This window comes from Drosophila kikkawai, chromosome X, assembly GCF_030179895.1.
Source record: "Drosophila kikkawai strain 14028-0561.14 chromosome X, DkikHiC1v2, whole genome shotgun sequence".
Lineage (NCBI taxonomy): Eukaryota > Metazoa > Arthropoda > Insecta > Diptera > Drosophilidae > Drosophila > Drosophila kikkawai.
Genome location: NC_091733.1, coordinates 24,286,507 through 24,314,310, shown reverse-complemented (window position 1 = coordinate 24,314,310; position 27,804 = coordinate 24,286,507). Strand labels below are relative to the sequence as shown.

The following is a 27,804-nucleotide window of genomic DNA, read 5'->3' as shown; positions in this document are numbered from 1 at the left end:
AAGTCGTTGGTTTATTGTTTATCCTTTCAAATAATGGTTCGATTTACGGTTTATTAATAATCGATAATTTGATTACGCCATATGCATATATATAGGTGTATACATATCATGTGGATCAGCGATCTCTCTCTCTCTCTCCCACTCTCTCTCTCTATATCTATCTCTTTCTCCGCATTGTTCTTTTTTCTCTCTGTGTGTGTGTTTTTTTTTTAATAATTATTATCTTTTGTTTTTTTTTTTTTTTGTATTATATATTTTTTGGGATGTATATCTGGGTTTCATTATGCGGTATTTCCTCTCCTTATCGCCACTGCTCTCTCTTATTTATATATATATATAAATTTATTAATTTACATGAAATCATAACTTAGTTACTCGCTAGCTTTATATACCATTTAGTACAGTTATGAAGTTAGTTTATATCGATACATATATATATTTATTATGTAATAGTACAAAAAAAAATGACTGAAGTTATCCTCGAACCTCGAATGATGCTTGAGCTAAGTTCCTGATCGGTGTTACGCCTTGATTATCGATAATATCGATAAATTGCGCTATCGCTAATCATTAATCGTTAATCCTTTGCTGAGTTTGCAGAAATGGTAGTGGAAGCGGGGGAAAATTCACAGGTTCACAGGATATATAATATATATATATAGCCAAATGTGGAGAGTTCCGCCTACTCTTCGTCTAACACTTTGTACTCGTTTATGTATATTTTATTTCGGTGTAAAAATATTATTATTATCAACATCGTTTCGTATATTCTTTTTTTTTTTTCTATACAAACTCAGCGGCAAAATTTCGCATTAAAAAAAATTGTTCTCTCAGGATGTATGCTTTTTTTTTTTGCTAATTTAATGCGGATTTTCTTCTTCAGTTTTTTTTTCTTTTTATATTTATATATATTTTTTTATTATGCTTCCTATACAACTATACATATTCATTATTATTATTGTGTACAAATTTCAAATGGCAGAGAAGCGAAAATCAAAAATTAACTATTTATTCCTATTGGCACACATTTTGAATTTCAGATTTGAAAAAGGTTTCGGACTTTTACAAGGGGATTTATGTGTTTCTCAAAGACTGAAATTTCTAAGTAGAAGTTCGGTAGAAAATTGCGAAATTTATGCAGTGTAATATTTAGGGGAAATTTTTAATTTGAATTGAAATTTTTAGGGGCTTTACAACACTTGAAATTGTATTATAATGGCCTTCACAAGACTGGAAATATAATTATAAAGGCATTTATAGCTCTTTTTTGGAACACAACACCATTTAAAGGTTACAAAAACTGAAATATTTTTAAACTAAAAATTAACTTTGAAAAACATTTCATAAATCTAAAAAATTTAAATTTTAGTAAATACTATACAGTGTTGGAAAAGGTATTAATCTCTTTTACCTATAAAAAAAACTACCTAAAACTACCTAATGGGTATACATTTTTTTATTAAAAAATAAATAAAAATATAAAATTTTAAAATTAAAAAAAAAAAACTTTAAAATTAAAAAAAAAAACAATTTTAAAATAATTAAACATTTTAATTTGTTTGTTCACCTAACAAAGATAAAACTTGCACAAAATTTTAGGTACTTTTCAGCTTTGATTTTAAGTACTTGTACCAAGAGTTGAAACAATAATTTAAAAATATGGAAAACTTTTTACAATTTCATTAAAACTATAAAACATTTCTATTACTTTGGCAGAAATTGATTTATATTTGCTTGTTTACACAGGTTTTTAGGTACTTTTTGTACGTGTACTTGTACCTAGAATTATAAATTTTTTTTGAAAATATGGAAAACATTTTAAAAATTTCAAAAAAACTATATACTTTTCCAAAAATGGGATTATAATTTCTTAAATAAGCTGTAGAACAATTGTGGCTTAGTTTTCTTTCCTTTTTTTGTAAGTGTACTTCAACGAAACCCTTTTTTTCACAGTACATCGAACTTAAATTCTTTTTTAAAGGAACTAAATTTATTATGAGTCAGTTGAGGTTGGGCAACTGGGAACTCCTCCTCCTCCTCCTCCTTGTCCTCCTTCTCTGCCTGGAAATTGCACTACTGTGTCCCGACTGGCCCTCATCCACCACCACCACCACCTCCTAGTAGTAGGCGGGGAAGGGATGATAGTTCGACGGATTGGAGGCATGATGATTGGCCGATGGCAGGACTGGCGGCGGCCTTACACCCGGATGATAATTGCTGGACGCCACCTGATGGTAGGCACCAAAACTCCTGGCCATGTGCCGATTTTGGGCAGCAGCCGCCGCCGATTCGCCCAGCAAACGACTCTGATCCGCCGTGCCCAGCAGCCGGTTATTTTGCTCCATCAGCAGATGTGCGGTGGGATCGACCAGCAGGCGATGCTGATCGGCAGCTGCATTCGAGGCGGCCAATATGCGATGCTGCTCCACCGTGGAGAGCAACCGGTGATGCTCCAAACTCTCACGACTCTGGTGCTGCATCTGCGAGGAGAGGAACGACCGATTGTTGCCCACGGCCATGTTGGCCGTGTTGGGCGTTAGATCCAGCGAGGCCATCCGCAGCATGTCATGATGCGATGGATGATTGTACGGCAGCTGAGGTGGCGATGATACCACATAGTTGGCCGTCCTGCTCAGATCCACCGAGGTGGTCTGGTCATGCTCCTGCTCGCCCAGCTGTTCGCTCAGCATATTGTGCATGGCCGCGGCCGATTGTTGATGCTGCTGCATGGCATGATGCTGGCCATGTCCATGCTCCTGCTGATGTACCACCGATCCACCCGGTCCGGCACCGCCACCGCCCACAGACCCACCCGATTGCTGGGCCTGCTGGGATTGTTGCTCTCGATCGGAGAGTATATCATAGATGTGATGATGATAACGACTGCTGGGCAGTTGGAAGTTATGATGATAATTACTGCTGGCGGCATTCGAACGAGAGCTCATGTCCAGACCCTGAAGATCCGATAAATCATTGGCCGCACTGGCGGCAGCTGCTGCGGCGGCAGCGGCACTAAGCGCAGGATTGCCAACACCATTGCCGCCCGCCTGGCGGTACTCGGCTGGGGAGTCCAGGTCCTGGCTATTGTACTTGAGATTGCTGGCCATGCTCTCGTACTTGGAGTACATGAGATCGATCTGTGACTGGGGGAACTTCATGCGCATATCCTGGCCAGCGCTGCTGCAAGGAAGACAAGGTTACTAAAGATTTTCCTATTAAGGATCCTCCCAATCCTCACCTGTTTTGCGGCATTATGCTATTCTCCTCATCACTGGACATCTGATTGTGCCGGGAGATATTCTGGCGCTGCCGCTCCTGATGCTCCTGCTCCTGCTGGACCACTCGCTTGTGCCTCATCATGTCCCCATTAAAGTTATACCTCGGAATGCTGGGCGACGAGGCCGGCGATATGAGCTCATGCTCAGGATAGGTGCTGCCCACACTGGAGGCATTCCTACGCTGCGGCTGCAAGGCAGGCAAAGGCGATGAGGCGGACATGCTATTGGCACCACCACCGCCACCACCACCACCACCACCGGCTGCACCGCCACCACCACTAGAGCTACCCGCTGGCGTGCTATTGGAGCCCGGACCACCGCCATTGCCGGCGGTGCCACCAAACATGCCACCATAATCACGACCCGGTGATATGGGTGGCGGCGAGGGCGGCGTTCGATGATGCGAGGAGGAGAAGCCATCCGAATCGGGATGCTGGGGACGGGGCGTACTCCCAGCATCCACATCCACGTCGTTTTGGTTCTGGTTGCTCTGCGGATTTGTGGGCGTTGAGGCGCTGGGCGATATATTGCAGGCGCCCTGGAACATGGGCAGTGGTGGTATCTGCATGGGGAAGCTGCCCAGATTTTTCATCATCTTTAGTTCATTTTCCAGGTTATCCATGGCACCGGCAATGGTGCCACCATTGGTACCACCAGAGGAGGCACCACCACCACCACCACCAGCACCATTGCTGTTGCCACCGCCGCCGCCAGAGCTGCCCCCGTTGCCTGCAAAGCGTTGCGATTCGGGATCCACATGGGCACTCATGGGACTGTCGCTGTTGATGTGATTATCGTTGGGAACCTGGTCAAGGAAAGGAGGATTTCAATAGAGTTCATAGAGGGATTAGAGGTACTCCTGGACTCACCTTAAGGTCACTGCTCTCGCTGTCAATCATATTGCCAACGGAGTTCAAGGCCGCCTCCACCAGCATGCTGGCCGATGAGGAGCCACCGACCACGCCACGTGCACTGGCATTGTTGTAGAAGGAGCTCATGAAGGACTGCGAGTGGGCCAGGGAGTTCATCTGCATTTGGGGCTCATCTCCGCCAGCAACGGTTCCACCGGTGGCTGGGCCCGTTGGTGTTTGTCCGCCGCTGCCATCGCCGCCACTGCCAGGGCCAGAACCTGTTCCTCCTCCTCCTCCTCCCACGCTGCCTGGTCCTGATCCACCTCCTCCTCCTCCTCCGCCGTACTGCGACATGGCCGCTGCTGCTGCGGCGGCGGCTGCAGCGGCCGCAGCATTATTATTGGACTCGACGACATCCAAGAAAGAGCTGTTCTCATCCTCCTCCCGGCTGTGGGCGCTGTGCTGATGCTGCTGCTGCTGCTGTTGGTGCTGCTGCTGCTGGTGCTGCTGGTGGGCATGGGCGTGGGCATGAGCATGGGCATGGGCATGACTGGCACTGGCACTGCTCATAAGACGGGCCAGAAAATCACGATTCTGACCCAAAAGCTTGCTATGCTCATCCACAGAGCTGGGCGGCACGGCAAAGCCAAGATCCGAGCCAGGACCCGACGCAAGTTGGCCACAAGAACCAGTTCCTCCACCACCTGGGCCACCCGGGTCGCTGCCCACCTCACTGGAATCCACCTCCTGGATCCACTTTTTGCTACCCTTGCTGACCACCAGATTTTGGCCCAAGGCGGCGGCATTCATGGCCACGGCATGGCGATAATCCTGCTGTCCTGCTGCCTGGACAGAGGCATGCTGGTGGGGATGAGAGTGGCCATGCGAATGCGAGTGGGCGTGATGCGGATGGGCATGGGCATGGACATGCGAATGATGCGACTGGTGGGCATGGACATGAGAATGATGCTGCTGGTGGGTCACAGAAGAGCCACTAGCAGAGCCGCCACCACCACCTCCTCCGCCACCACCGCCGCCGCCATCATCATCATCATCCTCCTCGTCCTCCTCCTCGTCCATGCCCACGCCCACGCCCACACCCATGTGGCCCATCATGTGACCCAGCTTGGCGGGATCATCGCCAGCGCCGGCCATGGCCGAGACAGCGGCCGCGGCGGCCACCACCTGCTGCACCTGCTGCTGGGCGCTCAGCCGCTGGGCAGTGGTGGTGAGGAAGGACTCGACCAGGCTCAGCTGGGCGTTCTGCTTCCGCCGCACCTGCTCCAGGCGGGCATGCTCCGCGGCCGCTGCTGCTGCTGCTGCTGCGGCGACAGCCTCCTCCTCATCGGGATCGTTACTGTGTAGCTGCTGCGAATGCTGTTGCTGCTGCTGCTGCGACTGCTGTTGCGTGTGCTGCTGAAGGCCGTGCTGGTGCAGGTGATGCGGGTGATACTGCGGCGGATGTTGCTGCTGCTGCTGGGGATCATGATGCAGCTGCTGCTGATGCTGCTGGGCAGCATGTTGTTGCTGCTGGTGGTGACTATGCTGCACCTGCTGATGCTGCTGCTGCTGCTGCAGATGCTGCTGCTGCTGCTGCTGTTGCTGTTGTTGATGTTGCAACTGCTGCTGGGCGGCTGACACATGTTGCTGCTGATGCTGCTGCGTATGCAGTTGCTGCTGCGCGGTGGCATGTTGCTGCGTGTGTTGCTGCTGCTGTCCCAGCTGCTGCTGCTGCTGTTGCTGCTGCTGCTGCTGATGATGATGCTGATGATGCTGAGCCGCCGCACTGGGCTCCTTCTTGCGCTTTCGCTTCCTGCCGCCGGTGGTCGTGGCAGAGGCCGCAGCGGAAACGGAAACGGATGGGGGCACCACCTTGTCACCAAAAATGCTGGATATCTTGGAGCTAAGCAGCGACAAATTCGGCTCGTTGCGACACAGATCCTTAATGGACTTGCCACTCTTCTTGATGGCCTCGAACAGGTTGTCATCGCTGAACTCGGCATCGCTCTGCAGCGAACCGCTGAGCATGGAGCTCTGGTCCTCGAGGCTCTTGCGCCGCCGGCGCGGTGCTTGCTCTGTGAACGAGTTGGATAGAGGGGAGACGACGGCCGCATTAGGGCGTGGCGGCGCCGGAAGTGCCGTGACCAAAGCCGGCGCAGTCGTCGCCGTCTGCTTACCCAGAAAGTCAACCTTCATGCCGCCGGAATAGGCATCAAAGGTATAGGCCACGCTGCGCTCAATCTTGGGCATCTGCTCCTGTGTATAGTTGTGAACCTTCTTGTAATGGAACTGCAGGCACTGCTTGGTGGTGAAGGCAGCATTGCACTCTGGCTCGGCGCATCTACGAAAAGGGAGTAACGAAATCAAAAGGTTAGAAAGGTAAACCAAAACTTCAAGGAGGAGATCAGGAGGAGGAGGAGGAGGTGGATTCCCCCCCTTCCCCTGGGTATACCCACTTGAACGGCCTCACGCCCGAGTGGGTCAGCATATGGATCTTGAGATTGCTGCGATTCTGGAAGAGTTTCTGGCAACGCGGACAGCTCACCACCGTCGAGTTGCGGCTGTGCACCTCCTTCGAGTGGCGCTGCAGTGCCGCTCGCGATCCTAGAAGTTTTGAACATAATTTACACTGAAAATCTCGTAAAACTTCAGCCATATCTAAAATGAAATTGTATGAAGAAAATGAAATTTCGGATTGTGGTGATTTTGAAAGAACAACTTAGTAATAATCCATAAATCCATAAATCCAGAAACCAACCCAACAACGAACGAACAATGAATACAAAACGAAAGCCAAAACACATAAGGCAGACCGATCTAGATATATACTAATGGGATCTCTTTGGATTTTGTGGGGTTCCTTGGATTCTCACAGGTTTCTGGTTGGTTGGGAATAGGTTTATCTGGAAGTTAAGGCCTGGGTTTTCGGGGGGCAAAGGAACGCTGCAAAAACTATATTTTCGTACGCTATAAACTAAATCGTTAAAAACAAAATTAAGAAAATACAACCAAGGGCAAAAATCATTCACTAAAAGCGTTTACACAATGCAAGTTACGTTCCATGATCCATGGCAGGGTGACTAGTGGAGTTCTTCTATAAGTAATTCTTGGATATATCCTATATATTCTATATTTTTCATGAAAACAAATCTAGTTAGGAACCCTATATTTATAGGAAATACATGTATATTTATTTTAATATTCCATACCCGAAATATTATGATTAATATTGGAAATACCATAATCAAAAATAATTCTAAAAATGTTCCTTTTAATTTTTGAATTCTTTTTTAATATTAAAATCAGCCCACATTTCTTTAACTACATTTTTCTAAGCCTTAAGTTGATATTCCTTAACTATACAAAATTATTCAAAATTTTAATTACATTTTTATATTCCTAAAAATATTTGTTGCTAGTCCCATAATTCCCAATTATTACCTATTTTCTTCTAATATTTTCCTTATGCACTTTCACTTTCTATATCCTGATTTTAAACAGTGTTACCCCGCATGCGTTCTATATAGCTCTTTTGTATCTGTATCATTTACCATTTACTAATCTACATTTCTAAATATATATCTCTCTCTCTTCAGAGTTTACGAGTGTGATTGGCATACACAATATATACTTTCATTAACTATATAGCACTTAAAATAGAATACAAAATCAAGATGAAACCAAAACCAAGGTTAAAGGGCTATAAAATATATATATAGACACGGGGTCGACCAATTGAGGCGGTGTACAAATCAAAAATTTTGGCAACAAAAGATAGATGAGCGATCGCAGATGCTTTTTAGAGTATTATATTGCGGGTATTATATATATATATATATTAAATGTTGTGTGATGATTAGTGGCGGTGTGGTGGTGGACTTATTCAGTTAGTACAGTTATTTTTACAGCTAAGCGACTCGTTACAGTATTAGTATATACGATATTATGTTATTAGCATGGATGGTCACAGTTACGGTCGCCACGGAATAAGGATATTGCTTATTGGGGTAAGAATAGATTTATTTTAAATTAAATTGGTGTTTTAAGGAAGAGAATACTATATTAAATAGTATTTAAAAAAAATATTAAAATTAAATAAAGTTAAATAAATGACTTTTAAAAAATATTTCACTAATCACAAAATTATTATATTTAATTAATTTTATATTTTAAAAATATTAATAATAAATTTTTAGTACAGATAAACGGTAAAACCATTAAAAAATTCGAAATATAAATAAAATGAATCAAAATACTTAAAAAATATATTTAGAAAATTAAGAAATGAATAAATATAATTCATGTTATATTTATATTAATTTTATAATGAACTAAGCTTCAAAAAAAAAATGTAAACAGAGAGCGGATCCTGGCTCCAAAGAGTGGGAGCGTGGAAGCTAAGTGAGAGAGAGTCGCTCTTTCGCGGCCGCCATCTTTTCGTCGTCTTTCAGTTTCCCGCTATTCGTCTTCATTTTATTTTTTGCTAAAAAACTGTACGGCATAAAAAACGGGTGCTCCTCCTAAAAAGGGCTTAAAACGGGATAAAACGGTCGGAAAAGTGCGGAAAAACATTGTCGCGACGTGGATAAGGAAAATCTGATAGAAATCGGGAAAAAATCTATGCCCGGACGGCGTAGCTTTCGGTTTTATTTCAGTTTTAATTTAGTCCTATTGCATGTGCAAGTGCGAGTGGGACAGAGCGCGTGGCCGTGCCAGTGCCGCCTCCTTGCTTTCGTGTTCTTCTTTCTTCGATCGGACAAAAGCGAAGCGAAGAACAGGAGTAAGGAAAAATGTGAACGATGCCGTTCGTTTTTTGTTTAGTTTTTTTTTTTTGTGGCTTAAGTGAAAAAGTGCCAGTGATGTGAGCAAGTCCCGTTAGTTTCCGCTTTCTTTTGGTGCTGTTCTCCTTGCCTTAATCGGCAAAAGCGAAGAGGAGAAAAAGAGTAAAGAAAACGGTGGGAAATGGGCAAAATACGGCCGAGAAAAAGCCGTTCGTTTTTATTTTTTTGCAAGTTAAAAAGAAAAAAAGGGCTTGTGTTTTTTAAAATAATATTTTGGTGTTGCTTCTAAGAGACGTTTAGACGCTTCAAACAATTGGTGAGTAAAGAAAAACATTGCTCTCCCAAAGTTTAGTTAGTTTAATTTAGTTTTATTGCATTTTTTTGTTTTCTGTTTCTGTTTTGGTTCTCTTCTGCATCCTTTACAAAGACACTCCATTTTTTCTTGTTATTTTTTGTGTTTATTATTCTTGCCCTTGCTCTCTTGCTGCTCTCTTACGGCAAGCAAACGAAACGAGGCCCGCTCTCTTACGGGAAGCAAACGGAACTGCTCTCTTACGAGAAAGAGATCCTGTCATATGATCCACATTTGTGGATTGCAAATTTCAAGCACTGTTTGTTTGATTGCCTCACTGGAAATTATTTGTACAGAGAAATAAACACAAATCGAATTAATTAAAAAACCCTAATTAATATATTTATAAGCACTTATAAAATTTTCCGATTGTTCCTATATGATGTAGCCGTCCGATCGGGCTCGTTCCGACTTATATACTAGTTAGAATAGTCAAAATTGACTAAAATTAGAAAGCAAGGGTATAAAAATTACATAAAATGAATTAAAAAACTAAAAAATATATATATACAAATTAAAAATTAATATATAGGTTAGAGGTTTACGCCGATGGTTAAAGACTTCGGCGGCGGCGTAGAGGTCAAAATGACTCGGCGGCGGCGGCGTAGTAGTCAGAAAGAATCGGCGGCGGCGGCGTACAGATTTTTTTCAAATTAAATAAAATTAGTATTATTGTATTATATCAGTTTATAACGCCTTTATTAACAATAACAATAAAATGAACATAAGTGAGTAAATTAATTGGGTAAATGAAATGAAAATAAATAAAAATTAAGTAACAAATAAAAATAAACATAAAAATAGCAGTCTTTTTCCTTGACTTGAATAAGTTTCATTCATAATTCACATAATTAATGTTCAGTTTTCAATTCAGTTCATTTTTATCTCTTCAATTTGTAAATTTAAGTTAAACTTTCTTTGCAAGTGTCGTAATTGTCATGTATAAAAATTACTTTATTTACGTTGTGAGGACTGAGCTGCGACCGTTTCTGCGTAATTGTAAGACCAGCAATAGAAAAAACTCGCTCACTTGGAGTGCTCGTTGCAGGAATACACAACACTTTTTGTGCCAGCATCGAAAGTAAGGGCATTGCAGGTGCCTTTTCCTTCCAAAATGTCAATACGTCTTGACATGAAGATAAGCTTAGGAGTAGATGGCATTCAGCTTCCAAATTGTTATCTTTGGTATTGGTCGAATGCCGTTGAGCAAGCTTTAAGATTTTGCTTGCAGAATGAGACTCTTGCTGCTGATCGCTATCTTGTTCAACATCTCCAATCAGCTCTTTAAACATTTTTAACAAAAAATCGTTTCTTTTTAAACTTTGTTTCTCGCAATACTCCAACACACAATCAAGTGAGTTGAATCGCGGATCTAATAGGGATGCGCAGACTAGTATATCCGATATCGGGAACCTTGAATCAAATCTATTTTTTATATGGCTTTTCATGAGAGTCAAAGCAAGCGGCTCATTGTTCTCAGGTTCTTCCAATATTGAGACGATTTCAGTTCTTATCACTAACGCAAGACTTATTGATGGATACAAATCTCCAGACAAAACGGTAACTGCATCTTTAAATTTTTTTAAGAAGTCGCATAATTTATATAAAAGCTGTGCTTCATTTTCTAATAATATTAAATGAGTCTTATTGCTGCTTGTGAGCAACTTATTTAATGCGGCTCTTTGGCACCCAAGACTGTCTAACATTGTTAACACGCTGTGCCACCTTGTTGGGACCGAGTTCTTAAGTGAAACATTTCTCTTGTCCACCAAACTACTTTGTAAGTCATTAGGGTTGTTAATATTCTTGTAAGTTTGCAAGGGAACATCATCTAACGGGCCAAAATCATCATCGTAGTCGACCCATTCATTATCTTCGGATGCCAGCAGTTCTTCTAAATTGTCGATATTTGACAAAACTTCCTTTTGAAGTTCGTCAGCTTGACATCTCAAAACATGTGTCTTGAATCGTAAGGCACTCACAATATTTTTGCACTTCACAATCAAATTTTTAATTTCCGGCTCTGAATTGTAACCATCAACATTTAGCAAATTATGTAGTCCATGTCCAAGGCAGAAGTGGTTTTTTATACACCCCAAATTAATAGCTTTTTTGATATTGCTGCCTTGGTCGGTTACGACATAATTAGATCCCATTTGCAAATTATACATTTGAGTAACTTCTTCCACCTCTGTTAAAATGTTACTTGCCGTGTGCGATTTTGACAAATATTTTGTTTCCAGCGTTAAATGCTTCATCTCAAAATTCGCTGACAGAAAATGGAAGGTGAACGTTATATAACTTCTTCTTCTATAGTTATCTGTCCACAAGTCGAAAGTTAAGGCAAAATGTTTTTGTCCAGATACTATCCGTGTAACTGCTCGTAAAATGCATTCATACACATCGTCTAGTGCAGTTGTTGACAGCGTTTTGTAGTGTGGAATGTCAGCATCAGTTGCCACAACTCTATATTTTTTTAAAAAGTCTTTAAGTCCACTGTGACAAATTATATGAAATGGTAGCAAATCTCTAGCCATCCACAAAGCTAGCTCTCGTCCCAGCGCCCACTTACTATCTTTTGGAGATATAATTGGCGTCGATTTTTTGAAAAAATTTGATATTGATCCACGTGTAGCCAATGAAGTACTCGGACTGTCGATATCTCGAATGTTGTGTTCATTTTTGAGGTGTCGACTTAAATTCCCTGTGGAACAGTTCGTGGAATACGACTGAATTTTAGCACTGAAACAATTTACAAAATCTTACTTGAATCTTAAAAAAAGGAACTTAATTATTACCATGAAAAGATTGTTCTTTCGTCGTCTTTTTTCTGAACATCCAAACATAATCGGCAGAACACCTTGTCCACTTCAATGCAGTTGTTCTCTAATTGCAATGCGCCGAAAAACTCCCACACTTTGCTCTTTCGATTTGAGTAATGGTTGTGTTTAATTGAGTACATACTCAATGGCTGATCCATCTATTTGTTTAGAGAATATTTAATTAATACATATGTTCCTAACACTAGTAATAGTATTTTAAAACTTACTTTGCATATTTACGCACAAAAAACACAGCTTTAGAAAGTAAACCACACCAAATAGCTGTTCTAGAGATGGGACATAGGGAGATGGGAGATGAGACAATCCTAACGATTAATCGATTATTTATATCGAGTATTTGGCCATTTGTATGATTTATTTATTTTTGTTTTTAAGTTATATTAAGAATAATATCACCGAAGGCCGCGCCGGTGCTACGCCGGTGCCGCACCAGCGGCGCGCCGCGGCGCGCCGTTTTTTTCATAATTCGGCGGCGGCGCGTCAAATAAGGCAAAAATCGGCGGCGGCGGCGGCGTGGCGCGGCGGCGTATATGTCTAATATAGGTATTTAAATTTTTTTCACATACAAAATGGTTTAAACTTAATTGAAATATTTTGTATATATAGAAATAGAAGTGACTTAATGTATTAATCTTTTCTCCCTATTTGTGGCGACCGTACATACCATACATACATATATCTGTTAAGGTTTGATAGGTTCGATTTATGCAGAAGCTTTTGTATTTATTTTGTATTTATTTTTTAACGTCATACGGTTGCTAGGCTAGACAATGTTTTACGACAAACTATACACGAGCTTACGACATGGCAGTCGATGCGACTACGTTACATTACATTACGCATACGCAGTGGGGGACGGGTGGTGCGATCACAGTTACAGTCTAGGCTTGGGCTTGGCTCTGGGCACTAGACTCTAAGCTCTTAGCTTAGCTCATGGCTTAGCTCTATGGCCCTCTTACTGAAGAACCGCAAAGTTTAACTTACCGCTGTGCATCCGCTTGATGTGCGCCTTCAGCTTCTGCGGTTGACAGAACTTGCGCCCACAGAAATCGCAGACAGGCCTTGAGCGATTTGGATTCGAGGCGCAGCCATATGTGCGATGCATCTCCAGGTAGTTGAGTCTCAAGAAGAACTTGCTACAGAACTGGCACTGATAGGCGCCCTTGCCATCATGCTTCTCGGCGGCATGCTTCATGATGTTATCCTTGCCCAAAACAGCCTCGCCGCAGACCTTGCAATGGTATTTCCGTATGGTGAGGCTCATGGAGGGATCATGGAAGACAGAGCAGTGGGTGCGATAGTACAAAGGATGCTCGAATTTCAAATTGCAGCCGCCACAATCTATAAAGAGAGTAACAGATTATATCCCCCGGTTACTAAGTTATATAGATGGCCACTCACTCGTCTTCTCCGTATGCTTTTTGCGCCACATGGTGTTGCAGTCATCGCTCCAGTAGAGCAGCTCCATGCCATTCCTCAAATCCCGACAGCTTACAAAGTACGCCTGTCGATCGATGGACACCAGATTGACATTACGCTCCTCATAGCTAGGAGCTGGCCGAACAAATCTCAGCCAATTGGAGGCATTTGGGTTGTCGCAGCACAGCAAATACGACTTGTCTGCACCGGCCTCGCACATCTCAAAGATCCACTTCATGTCGCTACCCTCCCGAACCTCTCCAGTCTGTGCCGGCTGGCCAATAAGTGGACCCAGTTTGGTGTAGGCGCGCACCTCGGTACGAGCAAAAACCCCCGTCACATTGGGCTCCACATTGTGCAGCTCGAATTCCGCCGGCACCGAGGCCTCGGCAAAGGTTATCAGGGGTTTCGTCTCCAGCTCTGAGAGCTGCGATGATTCATCCATATCCATATCCTCCATATCCTCCATGTCATCATCTTCATGCCGTTGCCTGCCGCTAGCTCGCTTCGCCTGCCTCTGGGCATCGGCCTTCAGCTTGGCCAAAGCCTCCAGATTCCGTCGCTCAATCCATTCGCCCAGGTCAACGGCATCGGTCACATTGCCGCAGGCATTGCGCAACGGACACATCTTGTGGTCGTGCGTGATGGAGCATTCGCGGCAGGATTGATGCGACCGGAAGGCTATGTCATGCTCATCTTCTTCCTCCACGAAATTCTGCTCCATTTTCATTTCGCGGGCCAGGGCCTCCTCGTCGAGTTCCTCGTCATCATCGTCATCGTCCTCGTTGCCGGGTCCACCCAGGCCTGGGTCATCCTCGTGCTCATCGTAGGAGTTGGGCGGCATCATGGCCGCCGCTGCCGCTGCTGCAGCTGCAGCTGCTGCCGCCTTGGCAGCCTGGGATTTCTTGCCACCCTGCGTCTTGGAGCGGACATGGAAGTTGCCCAACTGGCCATTTGGAACTCCTCCTGCCAGGCCATCCACGGCATCCATGGCGGGCATGTTGGCTAACAGATGTTGGTGGTGCTGCTGCTGCTGCTGGTGTTGCTCCTCATCATCCTCGTCTTCGTCGCTGCCGCCATGACCCTCGGCTGCCGCTGCGGCTGCTGCTGCCGCCGCCGCTGCTGCTGCTGCTGCGGCCTTCTTTAGGCAGAGGGCACTGGGCAGTGACTCCTTGCTGTTGGCCTCCAGCTCGCTCTTGATCTTCTCGGCAATGCGGCAATCAAGGACCTCGGGCAAGGCCGAGGAGGCAGCTGCCGCCGCCGCCGCAGCCGCTGCAGCTGCTGCACCTGCCTTGAGGGCTGCCGCCGCTGCCTTGGCCTCTTGCTTCTTGGACTTGGTGTAGCTGTAGCTTCCTCCTGAAGCTCCACTTCCTCCTCCTGCTGCTGCTGCTGCTGCCGCCGCCGCCGCCGCTGCTGCTGCTCCCTTGCCCTTGCCGGCATAGCCATTGAGGGTTTCGGAGCTAAACTGGACACGCTTCTTGTACCGCTTGCGCTGTGGCGGGGTGGGCGTGGCCATGGGCAGGGAGGCCGCCGAGGCGGAGTCACCGTTCCCGCTGGTATTGCCATTGCCATTAAGCGAGGATTCCGGCGGTGGGGCAAAGTCCTTGGCGCTGAGATTTGGTTCCAGCTTGAAATTACCATCGAAGCCTTTGGTGGGCGTGTGGGCGGGCGAGGGCGGGGGTAGGCTAAAAAGAGAGAGAGAGAGAGAGAGAGAGAAAAGAAAAGGATCAGTTGTTGTTTATATTGTGATAGATTTTTATTTTTACTCAAAAACTAGGTTCATAGCACCCACCTCCTTTCACAACTAATTTTCTTTGTTCTATTATTTAATTAATTTAAAAATTAGTCCTTTATAAAACAATATATATAGTGCAAAAGTGAGCTAGAGAAGAAGCAAAGATAGTTTTCTGGAGTCTGGGTAAAACTGGGTCGATGAAATTTATTTATTTCTGGTCTGTGTTCCGGTCCCTTGGCCAGACGAAGGACCAGAGGCCATTCTGCATCCGTGTGTCCAAGCAGCATCCTCCCTTTCCCTGTCCGTGTCCCTGTCGCTGTCCCCTGCCCTGTGTCTGTCCTTGTTCTTGTTCTTGTTGTCGCCTTCGCGTTTAATTAATTTCGCTTACGCTTTGCTTGCTGCTTCGCGTGCCGCTCAAGGGGTCAAAAGGTTGGCTAAAGGCAAGGGAATATGGTGGCAGTCCAGAAACGAAAGAGATATCCTTGGCCAGTACTCTGGGAAATAAGCTATAAAATACGCTATAAAATACCCTTAAAATACCTTCTTATATAACATCTAAAATATTTAAGAAATACTTTCTAAAAAATTCTCTAAAATATACTTTAAAATACCTTTAAAAATCCTCTAAAACATACTCAAAAATACCCTTTAAAATATCTTTAGAATAGATTTAAGTAAAGTTTTTAAAAGAAAATCAACTATTCCATCATTTGGATCAGTTCAAGGTTGTCTTAAGTTTAAAATGTATGAAAAATAACATTCTTGAGAGGATTTCCCTATAGAAAAACTCTGACATATTGACACTTTTATCATTATTACCGCTCTATGCTCCTTTAGCCTTTTTTTATGTCCTTGTTTTATTTTTTTATATTTTAGTTACAGCAACTTGTTGTTGCTGTGTCATTCCAGAAGTTTTGATGGCTTCAAAATCAGCTTTTTATATTTTTTTTCTTCCATTCCTTTGGGTTGCAGTGCATCTCTTCATCTCCATAGCCTTCTCCAGCAACCTTCCCCATCACTATTTCTTTCTCTCCGCTTAAATTTGTGTGTTGGAAATTCATCAACAGCATCGCGAGGCAGCACTATGATGGTCTCTGGTCCCTGGTTCATGGTCCTTGGTTCTTCCCCTGCCTAATCCCCTGCCAAGCAGCCAGTAGTAGCCACTCCCCGCCCCCCTGTCCTACTCCCCCTTCCTTGGTTTTGTTGTTTTTGTTTCTCTTTGGGGAGCTGCTGCGTTGTGTTATCGTTCATTAAATCCTCCACCTTGGAACCTTAACAACAATATCGAAAACAGCGGCGGCAAGAGCAAACGATATGGATACGAGGCGAGGCGAGGCTAGCCATTCTCCACATCCCCTCCATCCCACAGCTATCCACTTACCCTGCTCTACTTTGTCTCAGCCTTCGCAGACCCATTTCCACCCCCTTTTCTTTGACCACAGAGAGCGAGGCGAGAATGGCAGCTGGTTGGAGCATATTCCGTGTGCTCCACGCTCCAAGTTCTCCCTGCTCCAATCTCCCTTCACCCTCCTCCCCCCTCCACCGATAGGGGATCCGTTCTGCTTCTGCTTCTGGGTGAGTGTCTCTGCCATTAATGTGCTGCTCGAGGGCCCTGCGGGCGGTGGCAAGGATGCCTGCCTGCCTGCCTGCCTTTTTGGGGTGGCCTGGTGGATGGGGGGGTTGCTTCTGGGACTCGTGTGCGTTGCTCGTTGGCGCATTAAGCACACACAGACACAGATACAAGCACAGACACAAACGCACAACAATTTTGTGCTTTTTGGCGAAAATTCGCAGAAATTGGCGACATGGCGTATACGAAATGCGAATTGGCAAAAGGGAGGCAAAGCGGAGGGGGGGAGGGGTGGTTTATCATCTGCTGCTGGGTGTGTGTGTGTGTGTGTCTGATTACAATGAGACTGTGGAGGAAATGGAAAATGGGAAATCGGCACGAGCTCAACTGTTCGCACTGGCACAGGAAATGCCGAAAGAAGAAGCTTCTGATTAGAGTCGAGACGAGGAATCATCGAATAATTGAATGTCCTTTTGAGAATATTAACAATAAATATATATTTTTCTGAACAATAAAATGTGTGTTTATTATCAGCTTTGAATTTGCTGGATAAAGCTTAGGCTAAATGTGGAATAAAGTATTTACTTATTCAATTTATAAAAATTTAAACTGAAAAAATTTTTATAAATTGAATAAGTAAATACTTTATTCCAGTTTTAACCTAAGCTTTCTTCTTCTTGCTTTTTATAAATAAAATATAGAAAATTAAATATACATACATATGGTATATATCAAATCTGATCAGAACAATATATTCTTGAGGTTTCTATTTAAGTTTATGTGGAGGAAAAAATAAGATGCATAATGCGCATATATATCTATAATAAATATTAAAATTTAATTAATAAAAAAAAAATAAAAAATTTAATTAAATTATACCAATTTTTTCTTAGTATTAAAATGGATAAAAAAATTATATTTAGTGGCTGAAAACCAAAGGATCTTGAGAAATATACCCCCAAACGGTGGTCATTTAATCAAAATGTGAATGTCATTATGGGTGCAACAAGCTTCTCCCATGATCGAAGCGAGGTCCTGGCCTCCTTATTATGGCATTTGCAAAGGCAAATTCAAAAGCAAAAGCAAATCCATAGACAGAAGCAGAGGCTGGCAGAAACAGAGGCGGAAAGGTGGTAGTCGCTGCAAAGTGTGATTCAGGCATTTCCAGCATTGGCATTTCCCATTTCACGGGTAAGAGGGAAAAACGAGTAAAGTGAAGGATATCGATGGAGGTGGGGGAGTATGGGGGTGGCAGATTCAAAGCGCCAAATGGCGCGCTCGACTGCAATGCAACAACAAGCACGAGGCGTGGCATGAGAGATGGGAGACACGGGTATGGGAATTCGCGACACATTCACGTTGCAAGGATGTGTGTGTTTACGTATTGCTATCTCTCCCTATCCCTCTACTTCCTGCTTTCTCCATCTCTCTTTTTCCCTCTCCCACTTCCCTCTTTCTTCATGCTTTGCTCTGAGCTACATTGACAAAAATAACTTTAAAATCGGAGTTTTAATATTAAAAATGTTGATTAATTATTAAAATGGTTACTTTTCTCTAAAACACCCTCCCAACACTATCTTAGAGGTCTAGCAGTAGTTCTCCTGCTTTTCCCATCCCTAAACCGATCTTAAATCTTTAAAAAGATTTCAAATCGCTTAAAAATCTAAAATCTTTAAAGAGATTTTAAATCAATTAACTTTCTAAAGTAAACCAATAAAATTAATCACTATTTTTTCTGCAAGTGCACAGATGATGTTGGACGATTGGCAACATGGCATGCAAATGCAAGCGACATGCTCAAGCATGTTGTATGTGTATGTGTTCGTTCGTCTGCCTCTTCTGGCGCGCATTCTGTGTGTGTATGTGTATGTGTGTGTGAGTGTGTTGCTTTTTCCGCTTCCGTTGACATGGCGGCAGCGACTACGGAATAAGGAATACGGAATACGAAACACGAAATACGAAATACAGAATATGGCTATGACTACGGCTGAGGCAGCAGCAGTGGCAGCGACATGAAAGCGCCGTTGCATGCAACCGCATGAGTACCGCATTTGTGCCTTTGTGCCACACGGCCAAAAAAAGGGGTTGAAGGGGCTAAAAGGGGCTGCCGGCGGTTGAGTGTGGGCTGAATGGGCAGGGATGCATTCGGGCATGAATCGCTTTTACATGGCTCGCTTTTGTGCCGCTTCGCTCCTTCTCCTTCTCCTTCTCTGCTTTGCTTTTCATCTTCCCTTCTGCGCGCTCAAGGCGAGCTTCTACCGCGGCACTTGAGGCCCCCCACCCCCACCCCCATGATGTGCGTGTGTGTGTGCGTTGCCCAAAAAGCTTTGAATATGTGTGTGTGTGTGTGTGAGTGAGTGCATTTCTGCGAACAACTATCAACAATCATGGCCAGCGAAGCGTTGCCATATCTCTCACTTCCAGCCGAATCGGCTCTTTTGTCTCGGCTTCTTGCTTTTGACCCGTGTGTGTGTGTGTGTGTGTGTTTGAGTGTGATGTGTGTGTGTTGGTTAATCAACAGGACAAGAGGAGAGAGAATACAGAAGGAGGTAGCTAGAGCGACGAGACAGTGAAGGCAATATATGTATGTATGCTAACGAGTTTGTATTGCCAGATCAGTGTATCAGTTTTTTTTTTTTTTTTGTATTTGTGGTAATTAGGAGTATGCCTAAATTCATAATTTTTAATTTAGAATACATCAGTTTGCTTAAATCATAAATATTCCAAAAGAATAACAGCCAAATAAATGTTAAAACAATTACAACTTAAAGAGAGATCGTTAAGATAGGAGAGGCAGACCAGCCTTGCCATATTTTAGTATATTAAAGGACAAGACCAGCTTTATATTGGGGTTTCAGCGAGTGATATTACATATTCAACGAGTTATATTTAAAAGATATTCCCAAACCTGAAAGCCAAGGACTTTTACATATCTGGTTAATAATTGGAGTTGTTTGATTAACAAAAAAACAGCGAGTATTTTTGATTATAGGATTGCATACTTAAACATTCTAGTATTATATTTTGAAGAAGGGTATTTATATCCTTGCAGGGTATTAAAATATAAAAACTTAAAAAAGTATCTAAAAAAAAACCTTAAGAAGTACGTAAAAGTATGCTATACAATTTTTAAGGACTCTTTTTCAAAGCTTTTTTTTTTTGTATTTCTAAGATGTTTGTTTTAGATACCTTTCTAAAAGCTTTAAACCCCCTATAGATTTCTTATTGTATCCTATTTCCTGTATTAGCATCCTTTAGTTATTTTTCATCAACCCATTTCCATTCCTGATGTTAGCTCAGTTAAGTACCTTAAGAACGTAACGAATATATTTTGTACTCACTTGTTCAGCCGATCCGTGTCGTTATCGGCCAGGTTGAGCAGGTAGGCGACAAACTCCACATCGTTCTTGAACTGCAGCCGGGTGCGCATGTGCTCCCACTTCTCCGCGTTCTTGGTACCGATATATATGTTTTTGCTATAGTTCTGGTGGCGATATTTGCGACGTTCACTGGCGGCGCTGCTGCCACCGCTACCGCTTCCATTACCGTTGCCGTTGCCCTGCTGCTGCTGGTGCAGCTGCTGCTGTTGCTGCTGCTGTTGTTGTTGCTGCTGCTGCTGCTGCTGATGCTGCTGCAGCGTCGAGCCACCCACAAGTCCACCCAAAGAGGAGCCTCCACGTGAGTTTCCACCACCACCCGATGATACCGCTCCCATGAGGTCATTGCAACAGCCAACGCCACCTGGTCCACTACCACCGCCCACCGAGCTGCCGCCGTGGGTGGAGCTGAGGGCGTGGTTGCTGTTGTTGTTTGTGGAGAAGCTCGTGTTGCTGTTGCCGCCCAGCAGGCTGCTGGGTCCTGGCTGCTGCTGTTGAGCGGCAGACGCCGGCAAAGGGGCACCGCTACTGCTGCTGGCCATGTCCAAAGCGGTGGCATTTTGCTGCTCCAGCTGGGCGTTTAGCTTGGCAGCTGCGGCTGCTGCAGCGGCCGCTGCTGCTGCTGCCGCTGCCACGGCGCTCATATGGATATTGCTACTCTCGGCAGCAGCAGCTGAGTTCAGGTGGGCCGAGGAGAGGGTGGCCCGGCTGTCCAGGTGACTGCTGGCCGCCTCATCTTCATCCTCGTCCTCGTCATCTTCGTCCTCCTCCTCACCCTCATCGTCATAGTCGGCGGGCTCCTGTTGCAGCTGCTGTTGTTGTTGCTGCAACTGTTGCTGCTGCTGTGGATCATGGGGCAGGACATGCCTGAGATCTGTGGGTCCCAGATCATGACCATTGCCCTGCTGCTGCTGCTGATGGTGGTGGTGATCTTCCTCTTCATCATCTTCCTCCTCCTCGTCGTAGTCTTCATCCTCTTCCTCTGGCGGCGCCTGCTGCTGCTGCGATTGCAAGTGATCTTCACGTTCCCGCTGATCTCGCTTGCTGTTGCCATTGTTATTGTTGTTGTTGTTGTTGTTATAGTGCTGCTGCTGCTGCTTGTTGCCGTTGTGCAAAGCATTGACAGCGGCTGCCACCACGGCTGCTGCCGCTGCCGCCCGTTGCTGCTGCTCGGCCGCTAGCTGCTGCTGCTGCTGTTGCTGTTGCTGGTGCTCTTCATCGTCCTCCTCCTCATCCTCGTCTTCCTCCTCCTCTTCCTCTTCCTCCTCCTCTTCTTCCTCGTCCAGGCTGCTGCTGCTGCTGCGACTGTTGTTGTTGGTGTTGCCATTGTTATTGTTATTATTATTATTGTTATTATTAATATTATTATTATTATTGTTGCTGGCGCTGCTGCTGCTGTGCGGCATTTGTCCTGCCGCCGAGTTGTTGCTATTGTTGCTGCTGCTGGTTAAGGCGGCCGCTGCTGCCGCTGCCGCTGCCGCCGCTGCTGCGGCGCGACTAAGGAAGGGTGGGCGTGGCACAAGGGGCGTATCGGAGTTATCGGAGCTATCGTTAAAATCGAAAGCACTAAAATCGGCGGCATTTGTTGCATTTGCAGCCGCTGCTGCAGCTGCTGTTGCTGCTGCTGCTGCCGCCGCCGCTGCTGTTGCTGCTGCTGCTGCTGATGCTTGTGGATTTGCGCTGCTTGTTTTGGACATGCTGCTGCTGGCGTCGCTGCCTATGCTGGCGTTGCTGCTGCTGCTGCTGGTGCTGGCGCTGCTACTGCTGCTGCTGCTGCGACTTCTGCTGCGACTGCGACTGCAACGTTGTTGTTGTTGTTGTGCTGCTGCTATTGCCGTTGCTGCTGCTGTTGTTATTGTTGTTTTTAGTGTTGCCTTGGTTGTTGCTGCGCTTTGCCGAACGCTGCTCAGTTTTTGCTATTTGTTATTGTTGCTGGCACTGCTGCGACGGGAATGCTTATTGTTGCTGCTGTTGCTGCCGCCGCTAGTGGGCTGCTGCCGATCAGCCTCCGCCTTGCTTTGGTGCTGCTGCTGCTGCGATTGCTGCTGCTGCTGCTGCTGGTGTTGTTGCTTCTGCTTCTTCTTCATCATTCACACACACAAGTCGCGCGTGCGACACACTACACTTGTTGTTGCTGCTGCTGTTGCTGTTGTTGTTGTTGCTGCTGCCTTTGCTGCTGCTGTTGTTGCATTGCTTTTCCCAGAGCTTTTCTCGCTTAAGGAATAAAAGCAGGTTTTTTTGTATCCTACTTTTTTTTTAGTTAACGTCGCCGTCGACGCCTACGCCGACTGCGACAGCGAACGCGAAAAGCGCAGAAAGAAATAACAGTAAACGGTTCGCCGAGTGCCACTCGCTGGTGTTTTTTTTTTTTTTTGTGTTTTCGCCACAACGCCGCTGCAAGGATTTCTTTGCCTTTTTTTTGTTTGTTTTAATTTTTGTTTATATTATAATTTATTTCCTTTTTTTTATACTTCTTTTCTTTTTCTGGGGGAATGTTTACTTTTGCTTAGACTTTAACGAGTGCTTGTCAGTCTGGCAGCTAGAATTTGTGTTTAATTTTAGTTAAATCAAATATTTAAATCTCGGCAGGGGTTCCCTGACACCTAGAGACTAGGCTTGGGTGCCACATGCTTCGCCTGCGGTTAGCTTTTTGTGGTCACCAGGCAGCCAGGGTCTTGGACTTGGACTTGGGCTATATTATGATGCCATACGCTACACACACGCACACACACACACACTAACGATTTCGTTTTTCCAATTCGACGAAGCACTTTTCTTGGCTTTTAACACTAACAAAAAAAATTTAACAAAAAAAAAGAAAAAAATAGGAAAACTGAAGGAAGGTGGAAACATATTGAAGGATCTTAGCAGCAATTTCCACTTTTCTTTGTTGTTGTTGAAGTTTGTTGGTGTTGTTGATTATTATTATTGTTGTTGTTATTGTGCTTTGCAATTTCCAGAATTTGGTTAGTATTTTTTCTCCTTTTTGAGGACAAGGGTGTGCGTGTGTGTGTGTGTGCGACACCCACCCAAAGTCTCAAAAAGAGAGAGAGAGAGAGAGAGAGCGCGCGAGGCGGTGGCGGTTTTCGCCTAGCGGGTGGTTGGGGAAAAAAGGGGTGGTGGGCTGGTGTATATGTTGAGGGACAGGGGAGGAAGGGGGCACTTCCCAGCTAGACGCCTCGCCTTCTTCTACAGCTCCTTTTGCTTGGGAACCTTTTCTTACGCACTTTTTTTCGCTTCACTCGAAAAGAATTTGTTAAAAAAAAACACTCACACACACACTAGTACACTTTTCGCATTTGTTGTTATTTTAAATTATGTTATTTAACTGCTTTTCTCTTTGCTCCTTTTGCCTTTTTGGTGTCTCCTTTCTGATTCCTTTTTGGTTTTTTAACGTCCGCCGTTCGTGATTAGCGATTTCTCTGCGAGCGCTCATATGCCGTTACTCGCTGGTCGCGACGGAATGAAGGACTTTTTATTTATGTGTATGTCCTCGCCGCAGTCGCAGCAGCAGCAGTTGTTCCCGGCTAACGGCAGCGACGCCGGCAGCGCTGCGGGCAGCGCCACTTCCTGCGCGCTCCGATCTCCGTTGCGAAAAAGTTCTAGCGAACGGCCGCCAAAGCCCCCCCACCCCCTCACACACATAGACACACACACACGCTGGCAGCACACTCACTCGTCTTCTCACACACTCGCCCAGTTTGGATTACCGAGAGCCATAGTTGCCGCCACCGCCGCCATTGCCTCTCTCTCTCACTCTCGCTGCCAGACCAAAAAGCTCGCTGAAGTCGCGCGGCTGAAGTCGACGCCGACGTCGTGTCCTGTCCTATCGCTGTTTTTGACATCGCGATTCCTTCTGCTCCTCTGTGTGCCAGTGCGAGTGTATGCGGGTGTTCCGTGTATGTGTGTGCACACGCGAATTGAGATGACGACGACAGCAGCAACAGCAAAAACAACAGCAAAAACAACAGCAACAGCAGCAGCGAGAACACGAACTCTGCTGCTGGTAGTTGATACTAGTCACAGTTGCACCTAGAGAAAATTAATTATTAAAACATAAATTTAAAAAACCTTTAAATATTCCAGTTCCAGAACTAAAGAAATTGATTTTTTTTGTTCACTCCTTTCAAGTTGGTTTGACAGGACACGACAGAAACGTCCAGCAAATAGAGTTTACAGGTTTCCTTTTTTTAGCTTGAAAATATTTTATAATTTATTAAGTGCTAGCTGGGGAAATTAAAAGCTTTTAATTAACTAATTATTGTGAAAACGTTATTGATTAAAAAATTCCTTTAATTTATTTATTTTTATAACTTTATTAAATGTTTAAGTTTAAAATATAGCCAGGGCTGTCACTATCTCGTATTTATTAGAATTTTCGTAAAAAGGTATTTTGCTCTTATTTAGAAAAGGTCATATCCTGATTTTTAAATTGAATAAATTAAATTTTTTTAAAGCTTTTTTGGCTTAGTTATTTATTTGTATTAATTATGGTATAAAATATAACACCAATTTGGTCCAGTGTATGCCTTTTGCTGCTGCCATTGCCACACATCGTCATCTGCGCCAAGTTCCGTTCTCAGCCTCGCACCCGTTCCTTCTCGTCCTGTTCAACGCCACCACCCCCCAGTCATACACACACACACACACACACTAGGACACACACGCGCAGACACACTCACACTCAGATAGGCACGTATTCCGCCCCCGCCCCACCGAGTCACTGTCGGTGTTATCGTTGTCGTTAGTGCCACGACGGCCGTCACATTCAATGCACTGAGCGAAAACATTTATTAAACTTCGTTTACCACCTGGGCTTGATTTTTTAAAAATTAGGGGTAGAGAAATACACGACATATTTCAGAAAATGAATAGATATAAAGGTCACAAAGGGGTAAATAGCACTCCGTATGCCTTATTAAATAAAGTACAAAAAAATTTAAGAAAATTGTAGGGTAAATATTTTTTCTTTGAAAGAAAAAATAAATAATAATAATAATAATTTGCCTTTTATTTGCTTTGAAACTAAATAAAAATTCATATAAAATTCAACATAAGCAACTCTGTGCCTGTTTATAATATAATGTATTCTTGTAAATATAATGTATTTTCTGCCAGTTTGAGCACTTTCTCGCAGTGTGTCCGAGAAGCGACTGGCAGGAGCAGAGCGAATTGGCGCCACCCCCAAAAATCCATGCGAAGCAGCAGTGATCCCCGCCCCGCTATGCCGCTACTCCGCCTCCTGCCACTCCCACAGTGGTCATAAATCGAATTTTTGTTTATGTGGTGGTAAGGCTGCTGTGAAGAACCCCCCTGCCTCCGCCGCCGTCGCTCTCGCTGCCACCCACAGAATCCCACCCCGCTGAGTCTGCAACCAACATCCTGTCATTCCAATAGTCGCGGACGCCGACGTCGACGCAGGCGACGCAGCCAGCGCCTATGGTTTACGGTTTGTTGTGTTTCGATGCCAGCAGCGGAGGTGGTGCTGTGGTGGGTGGCTGGGTGTTTATGCGGGAGTGTGTGTGTGTGTGGAGCTCCTTGATTTCCTACCCGTGCGGGTGGTGGTTCTGTCGACGTCGCTGCCTACGATGCTCTGTCTCTGCTAGCGTCAATGTGGGCGGTGGGGCGCCTGCGTCGCTCTCATGCTCCGCCATCGCTCTCTCGCCCGCTCTTCCACACACTCTCTCTTTCTCTTGCAAACGCTCTCAGTAGTCATCTCGTCACTCAATCGTTTGCACTCGTCCAATCTATCTGGCTCTTTGCGCCTGCTCCGCTATCTACTCGCTGCGTGACGCCACCTCGTCCACAAATAGCTGCGCCGGAACGTATGCAGCAATTTTTCCCGTGTTGTTATTCCTCACTGGGGATGGAAATAGCCTCCCACCAGCCACCCCTTTCCTTTTTATGCGAAGCTGGTGGACAAACAAAATGTGCGACTGTGGCGTCACAGACGGCAGAAGCAGGGATGCAGTGCGAATACAATAAGGCCAGGGCTGCCGGTGAAGTTAGCCACTCGCTGGTGAAGCTCGTTCTAAAACAACTCGTTCTTTTTTAAAATTTGGGTATTTATAAACACTTGCGGAGATATAAAATCAAATTGGTATTGGTGTATTTGTGTGTATTTTTCCATTATATATATTTACATACACACAGATCTGCTAAGGCACGTGCCAGCCGGCATCAGTGTGGGTGAAACTAGAACTTAATAAAATTAAATAAATATAGGAGTTCTTAGTTCAAGTCGACAAATTATAAGGCGTGATAAATAGAGGTGATCTGCCTTAAATATAAATAAATACATACAAATTTAAAATATAAGCCCAGCAGATAACATAACGGTAAACAAAAGGCAACAATGCACTAAAAAATACCAAAGGCTGCTGTGTGTTGCCTACTTGTAGGCACTCGACTTAAAATAAGCGCGGTTGCAGGTGTTCCTCAGGGTAGTGTCCTGGGGCCCCTGCTCTACAACTTGTTCAGCCACGATTTACCGCAGCCGGATGCCAGCCTTCATGGGACATCAATGCTAGCTACTTTTGCTGATGACGTCTGCGTGACATACAGATCCGTTTGCGAGTACGACGCTGCTGACGGCATCATGGACTACGCAAGTAGGTTCGCTGAGTGGGCGAGACGCTGGAACATTGGCATCAACAACGCCAAGTCCGTCAATGTGTGCTTTACATTGCGCAGAAAAACGACGCCAGCAGTTTACATCGAGGAGGCCCCTGTACCGCAAAGGAATGAAGCCAAGTATCTTGGAGTGATCTTAGATAGGAGGCTAACCTTTGCGAAACATGTCTCAGCGATTAGAACCCGCATTCGTGCAGCAGTTTCGAAGCACTACTGGCTACTCTGTTCGCGTAGCAAATTGTCACTCGCCAACAAACTTACAATTTATAAGCAGATTATAGCGCCAATCTGGAGATACGGTTGCCAGATCTGGGGGCTGACATGCGATAGTCAGATCCGGAGAATCCAGACTGCTCAGAACAGAGTAGCCAGAATTATCACTGGCTGCGAGTGGTACGTCCGCAACTCCACCCTGCGCAAGGACTTGAAGCTTCCCCTGGTGATGGAAGAAATCAGCATGCACTCAAGTCGCTACCATGACAGACTGGCGCAGCATCGAAACTGGCTGGCCAATAGGCTAACAAGAGGGATAAACCCCAGAAGACTGAGGAGGAGGTACCCTGGAGACCTCATTTTTCGGTCGCCTGGGGCCAGAAGCAGACGACCTACAATGTGATGTTTATGCTATTTTGTAATTATGAAAATGCTAACCAATAAGGTTGCCGGCGCGCCCGCTTTAGGGCTGAATTAACAGACACTAAGGACACAAAGGGGTAAACAGTACTCCCCGTATGCCTTAATAAATAATAGGAAAAAAAAAAAAAAAAATTTTCATTCTTCTATTTCCATTTTATTTTCCCTTTTCGCTGGGGCCAACAACAATTTTCACTCGGACTTCCGCTTCCTGGTCAACATAATTAAAAGTACTTTCCCTGGAGCGCGCGGTATTCACACAAGATTAGCACACGCACACACACAAACACGCCGTGAGAATAGCCAAAGGAAACAACGCACACATGGTGTCC

General features: G+C 44.8%; 1 protein-coding gene and 1 long non-coding RNA gene across 2 annotated transcripts; both read right to left on the bottom strand.

Moving 5' to 3' along the window:
- Positions 1 to 10: 10 nt before the first annotated feature.
- On the bottom strand, positions 11 to 23,698 carry LOC108083775 (uncharacterized). The gene is made up of 11 exons (XM_070288644.1): positions 23,434 to 23,698; positions 22,155 to 22,745; positions 22,051 to 22,122; positions 20,171 to 22,013; positions 13,507 to 15,209; positions 13,090 to 13,446; positions 6,586 to 6,787; positions 6,307 to 6,470; positions 4,148 to 6,204; positions 3,239 to 4,083; positions 11 to 3,177 (listed from the first exon to the last, which is right to left on the bottom strand). The coding sequence occupies exons 2-11, from the start codon at positions 22,294 to 22,296 to the stop codon at positions 2,118 to 2,120; spliced, it is 8,445 nt and encodes a 2,814-aa protein (XP_070144745.1). The 5' UTR covers positions 22,297 to 22,745; positions 23,434 to 23,698; the 3' UTR covers positions 11 to 2,117.
- Positions 9,846 to 12,634, bottom strand: LOC138929249 (uncharacterized). The gene is made up of 3 exons (XR_011445659.1): positions 12,312 to 12,634; positions 12,061 to 12,242; positions 9,846 to 12,004 (listed from the first exon to the last, which is right to left on the bottom strand). It is a non-coding gene; the product is annotated as an uncharacterized lncRNA (long non-coding RNA).
- Positions 23,699 to 27,804: the final 4,106 nt, after the last annotated feature.

What these genes read in the sequence shown, in the direction of transcription:
- LOC108083775 (XM_070288644.1), bottom strand. Translation starts at nt 22,296, where the DNA reads ATGATGAAGAAGAAGCAGAAGCAACAACACCAGCAGCAGCAGCAGCAG. An exon ending in CATCAAGCGGATGCACAGCG is followed by an intron (nt 6,788 to 13,089) that starts GTAAGTTAAACT and finishes ATTTCATTTTAG; the next exon opens with ATATGGCTGAAGTTTTACGA. An exon ending in AGCATAATGCCGCAAAACAG is followed by an intron (nt 3,178 to 3,238) that starts GTGAGGATTGGG and finishes TCCTTGCAGCAG; the next exon opens with CGCTGGCCAGGATATGCGCA.